The sequence below is a fragment of the Cygnus olor genome, chromosome 6, assembly GCF_009769625.2.
Source record: "Cygnus olor isolate bCygOlo1 chromosome 6, bCygOlo1.pri.v2, whole genome shotgun sequence".
Lineage (NCBI taxonomy): Eukaryota > Metazoa > Chordata > Aves > Anseriformes > Anatidae > Cygnus > Cygnus olor.
The window spans coordinates 12,913,426-12,919,502 of record NC_049174.1 but is presented as its reverse complement, the minus strand read 5'-3'; the positions used below and the strand labels follow the sequence as shown (position 1 = coordinate 12,919,502).

Below are 6,077 nucleotides of genomic sequence, written 5' to 3'. Positions count from 1 at the left end.
CAGCCAGCTCCAGCAAGTGGCTCAGTGCCGGTGCAAGTCATCGCCTGGGCATAGGGGCCACCGCCAGCCCTGTCCGCTCCAGCTCTGCCCCGCGCCCTGGTACCAGCACAACCTGCCCTGAGGCCGCAGGGCCACCTGCCCCTGCCCGGGGCTGTGGCTGCTCCGTGCCCCGTGGGCACACGCACTCGGTCCTGGGCAGCTCCACTGCGGCGGGGCTGGGGACACAGGGGTGGCTGTGCCACCACTCCCTCTTCTGCGGCACGGGGTCTTTGCAACCCTCTGTGGCTGGGATCACCGAGGCTCCCTCCGGTCACACATGGGACAGTGGGACCTGCTTGTGGTAGGAGGCCATGCTGGGCAGCACCGTCCTGCCTGCCAGCGCCGGGCTGGCCTCGCCGTATGCAGCAGCACCCACGGGCTTCCTGGGCCGGCAGCAGCGGGCTGTGAAGCGCCTCCAAGAGTCGAGCGTTTTGCCAGACCAGATCCAGACGCCAGAGGTGATGCCCACCACAAGGCACATGAAGTACTTGAGCATGAAGACAGCGTAGTCGGGCTTGGGGCGGTGGGGGTCCCCTGGGCAGGAGCAGTTCTGTGCCTGCTCCCACGCCTCCCGGTTGTGCTGCTCATAGATGTAGCAGGCGATGACGATGGTGGCAGGCACGGTGTAGAGTACAGTGAAGATGCCAATGCGGATCATCAGCTTCTCCAGCTTGTCGGTCTTGGTGCCACCCTGCTTGATCACGCTGCGGATGCGGAACAGCGAGACGAAGCCGGCTAGCAGGAAGAGGCTGCCAGTGAACAGATAAACCACCAGTGGTGCCAGCACGAAGCCCCGCAGGTTCTCCAGGCTCTGGTTGCCCACATAGCAAACCCCAGCCACTGGATCACCATCCACAGAGCTGAGTGCCAGCACAGCTATGGACTTGGCGCTGGGGATGAGCCAGGCGGCCAGGTGGAAGTACTGCGCATAGCTAGCGATGGCCTCGTTGCCCCACTTCATGCCGGCAGCCAGGAACCAGGTGAGGGACAGGATGACCCACCAGATGGAGCTGGCCATGCCAAAGAAGTAGAGGAGAAGGAAGACCACAGTGCAGAGCGCGGGGCCTGTGGTCTCGTAGTGGATGTGGTGGTGCTCAGGATTGCAAGCCACGTTGGCATGCCCTGCCACCAGCCGCACGATGTAGCCCACAGAGACAAAGAGGTAGCACGCAGAGAGGAAGATGATGGGGCGCTCGGGGTACTTGAAACGCTCCATGTCAATGAGGAAGGTGGCCACGGTGGTGGAGGTGGACAGGAAGCAGAGGATGGACCAGAGGCCAATCCAGAAGGTGGCGAAGGTCTTCTCGTCCTGGGTGAAGTAGGGCTGGTAGCAGGGCATGGCGCAGTTGGCCACCTGCCCGGTCCTTACACGGTTGTACAGCGGATGGGACTCCTTGGAGATGGGGATCAGCGGCGCTTTGCACTTGCAAGTCTGCCCACACTCCGTCCCCGCGGGGCGCTGCCCACCGAGCGGCGTCAGGTTTTTGGCTGTGTCTTTGGCCGGGCGCGTGGGCTTCCCGAAGAAAGGCGGCAAGGTGGTGGCCTCCGTGTGGTTGTAGCCCATGCAGAGCACCTCGGTGTCCCCCAGCACCGGCAGGCTGTCGCAGCTCATCCTCTCGGGCCAGGCAAAGCCGTACTGCTGCATGATGGGCGAGCAGCCGGCCTTGGCCCGCTCGCAGACGGAGCGGCAGGGGGGCAGCGGCTTGGTGTAGTCAGGCAGGCAGATGGGGGTGTACATGCTGCAGAGGAAGAAGCGCAGGTCCGGGGAGCACTGGATCTCCACCAGCGGCCAGAACTGGTGCACCTCCAGCCCGGCCTCGTCCTGCGTGTCGTGGTTGAACTGGTTGGGCATGTAGGTGAGGTTGTAGCCGATGCCCTTGCACATCGGCACCGTGATCTCCTGGCACACCAGCCCCTTGGAAGCGGCGCGCCCCGCCGCCGGCAGCCCCAGCAGCAGCGGCAGCCCCAGCAGCAGCGGCGCCGGCAGAGCCCGGCCGCCCATCGCCGCCCCGCGCCCTACCGCCGCCGCATGCCCCGGGCGCCTGCCCCTGCCGCCGCCGCCGCGCCGAGAGCGGGGCCGGGAGCGGGGCCCCGCGGGACCGAGACCGGGACCGCCGCCGCCGCCGCCGCCACCTGCGCTCTGGGGCGGCCGCGAGCCCCCGCGCCGCGCCGCGCCGCCGGCCCCGCCCCGGCCCCGCCCCGGCCCGCCCCGCCGGGCTCCCCGGGCCGCCCCCGGCCCCGCCGCCGCCCCCGCCCCGCCGCGGCAGCGCCCCCCGGCGGGCCCCGGCCCCGCCGCCCGAGCCCAGCCCGCGGGGCGGCCGGTGCTGCTCGGGCCGGGCGGCGGGCGGCGGGCGGGGGCAGCGGGGCAGGGCAGCCCCCGCCGGGCGGCTTCTCCCCGGCCGCTCGTCCCGCGGGCAGGACGCGGTGTGGCCGCCGGCCGGCACAGCGCCAGCCCCGGCTGCCACACGCCGAGGCCCTCAGCGACTTTAAGGCCGCGCACCTCACTGCCGCCTCCGAAACACTCCGTGTCTACACGTGCACCCGGCCTTGGCGTGTGCAGCGATTGGCACTGGCAACCTTGAAGCTGAACAACTTTATTTTTAAAAAAGGCAAGCCAAAGCTGTGGTGAGTCCCCGTACCACTTCGCTTTACGCTGCAAGTTTTGCCAGCGCTGAAGCTGTACGGCACAGCATTACCAGTCACGTGCTCCTCTGAAACACAATAGCATATCCCTGTAGCAGGAGTCATAACTTTTAATTCCCCTCGACAATGAGTTTCTGTGAACTAGCAGCCCAGCAGAAAGCAATCACAGACAGTTTCATTATGGCTTTCAGTTGATTATCCAAATTACAGCTGAGAGCAGAGGGCAGCCTTTTTATTATCATCATTGCTGTACAATTAGAAAATGCTGATGAAGCTCTGCAAGAGCAGAAATTCTCATTTTTGCTGGTATTTTTCATTTCTATAATCATTCCCTTGGGCAATATCTTGGTTTGATTTGACACACAATGAGGAACAGGTACGTAGGGGGGAAGGGAGCAGATAAGAAGAAGGGGAAAATGGGGCAGCTCTTCATTTCAGTTAATCTACCAGCTCTTGTAGCCTGGTTGAGGTTTTGCCTCTCCTCCAGATGTATCTAATTCTCAGAGCCTGGCTGTAAATAATGCTGCATTTGCTACACTGGGGACACATAAAATCCAATTAAGAGACAGGTAGACATCTGTTGGCTTGCTCTGTGCTTCTGTTTCCTTTTTGGTTTTATGAATATGTAGCAGAGCAACCAGAACAGGATTAAATATGGTGTAAGTGCAAGTACAGTTGATAGGCTTGTTATTCATCTCTACAGTGTGGTGCGAGAGTACAGTGCTGTACGTGCATACAGCACCATTAGTGACAGAAGCTGCGCCTGCACGAAACCTACCGTGCCAAATCCTGGAGACAAAAGAAAAAGTGTTTCTCACCCCTAAGACCTTTCTGCCATTGTTAATAAACTCTACAAATTATTAGGAAATTGCTTTACCTTTAATCCCTGTGCAGAGGCGGTTATATGAAGCTCCACCATGCCAGACAGGTCTGCTCGGAAACCTGGCCCGGCCCTGCTCATGGCTCCAGCCTGAAGGACAGGGGCAGGGGCTGGCAGCGCATGTCCTCATGGACGCCCCTTTCACTCACTGGTGCATTTCCAGCTGGGATGCAGTGGTTTCTGGTAGGAACAGAGAATAAGAAGGTGGTAAATACTTCTGCTTTTGGTTCTTTCCCTGCTGTATTGTCAGCATTCACAGTTTACCAACTACTTTTGTGAAGGGTACCGTGACTTTTAAAACACTTTAGGGAAGGGCTGAGCGAGCTTCCTTGGCAAAGACCAGCTGTTGCTCTTGCCCTTGTTGGAGAACCCAGCAGACATCTGCAAAGAACTTTTCAGCTCAGGCTGCGGGCAGGGACAAAGCCAGAAGCAGCGACCTCGCTGTACCCAAGCCGGGCTGGAACCACGGCTCTGCTGCAGGACCCGCGAGCCGGCCCCAGCCCTCGACCCCTCTTGCTTGGAGCAGCAAATCCCGGTTTTGCCTGCGCTGCTGCCAAGTCCCAGGCTGCCAGGAGGGAGGTGACTCGGGGCTCCTGGTGCTGGCAGGCAGCCTGTCACTCACCCCAGCTGGAGGCCGTGCTAGTTCAGGCGCTGCTCGAATTAGCAGTGACCCCTGATAACCACGGCTTAGGGAAGGCTGTCGGCTTCCACCCCTTTGCACTCCCACCTGAGACACAAGGCCTTGGGCTGCCAGCACTGCAAGCCCTGGCACCGAGACCGACCTGCTGGCCTCAAACCCAGAGCGGGGGTCCTACAAGGGACCAAAGTCCCTGCCTGCTGGAGAGACCTGGCAGGCAGAGGCGCAGGGTGATGCCCTGAGAGCGGGCAGGGCAGGCGGAGAATTGCTGCCAGCACGTGCAGCAGGACCCTGGCACCTGAATCCTACTGAAGCGCAGCAGCAGCGGGGGGGGCAGCATTTTCTCATGAGCTCAAATGATTTGAAAGCTGTCGGCTGGGGACAGGAATTCAGATTTAAATCACTTGAATGCTTTTCACCATGAGAGCCTTGCTAAACTTGAAAACCCTAACCTGCATCACTACTGTTTGTTTTTATATCTACCTGTGCGATTACACATTGTAAAATACTGTGAGAAAACAAACCCATGCCAAATTGTAGTCATACTCAAAAAGCTACATGGAACTGGACACTTTCTGAGTGAATTAATGCGAAACCTGGTTTTTAACAGTGACACAGACTGTACCAACAGCCGATGTGAGTGCTCTGGTTTGTAAAACACAACCAAAACTTCAGAAAAGGAAGATTAATGTAAAATTGGCAAGAGCAGCTGTACTTGAAGCTCATCTTGCTGGACTTGTCAACTATTACTTAATATTATTTATGTGAGCACATAAGAAGCACATGATTAGCTTCTGTTGGTCTCCACAGGGACTGGGACCGGGGTCTGTGAGGCGTGGTTGGCGCAGAGAAGGGGTGTTCCTGTCCCAAGGTGCCACCACCACGGCGCACGGAAGGCAGAGGCAGGACTGGGGCCATGGCTCAAAGGGTTGGGGGGGGCAAGGAAAGGTCCCTGCCACCCTGCAGCCCAGCCTCCAGCACCACAACCACGCTGCTCTTCAAATCTCACGGCGCTTCACACAATGCCAAGAAGAGGAAGAGGCAGTGAACTTTATGCTTGATTTTCCTGGGGGGCATCTTGTCGCCTGAAACTTCTCAGATACAGACTTTTTGAAACACATCGCACCGTCCTCTGCCCTCCCCCCGCCCTGCTTTATTTTTTTTCTTTTTTTTTAACATTGGCCTTTGAAAAGAAAACAGTCCCCATAGTGAAGTTGACATGATAAATTAGTATGGCCCTGGCAAAGCCCTCACTCTTCATTGGGCAAATACTTATTTATGGACTTTCAAATTGTGCCGTATGTAACAACATGGTGAGTGACTTTCAAAAAACCTCTACCATTTATTGACCTCATAGTGCCTAATGGGTCCTTCAGAGCAATTAGGATTTATTGTGTTAGTGTCTATTGTGTATAGAGACCATTTTAAAAACGTGTTATTTACCCAGAAGGCAGTAATGACTGTTTAAATACATAGTTAGACTGTTTCTGAAATGCTCGCCGCTCTATATATTGCAAAGCAGTTACTCCAAGTATTTTTTCAGAGTTAAATAATCTGCTCTGCTGGAATTTCCAAGCAGGGTGATTGGACTGCACACCATTTGCATGCTTATAGCTATAAATGCATCAAGCTCTCAGGAAAGCCGCCAAAAGAGCAACCCTGAAGCATGAAATCTGAGATTTTTTTCTTGACCAAGAGGCCAGCAATGGCCCCTCTAGTGGTCTGAGCAGCTCAGGCTGTTTCCCAGCTGAGAGCTGTGCATTTCCTGCAGACCACCAGAAGTTTGCCCTGTCTGATCTGAATGTCCACCAAAGGTGACTTTAACAGCCATGAAGGTGTGGTTTCTACTGTGGCACGTCTAACCCTCTACTTGCATGT

General features: G+C 57.4%; 1 protein-coding gene across 1 annotated transcript; it reads right to left on the bottom strand.

Moving 5' to 3' along the window:
• FZD5 (frizzled class receptor 5) lies at positions 1 to 2,047 on the bottom strand. Its single transcript, XM_040562303.1, has one exon. It carries the CDS (start codon positions 2,039 to 2,041, stop codon positions 311 to 313), a length of 1,731 nt encoding a protein of 576 aa, XP_040418237.1. The 5' UTR covers positions 2,042 to 2,047; the 3' UTR covers positions 1 to 310.
• Positions 2,048 to 6,077: the final 4,030 nt, after the last annotated feature.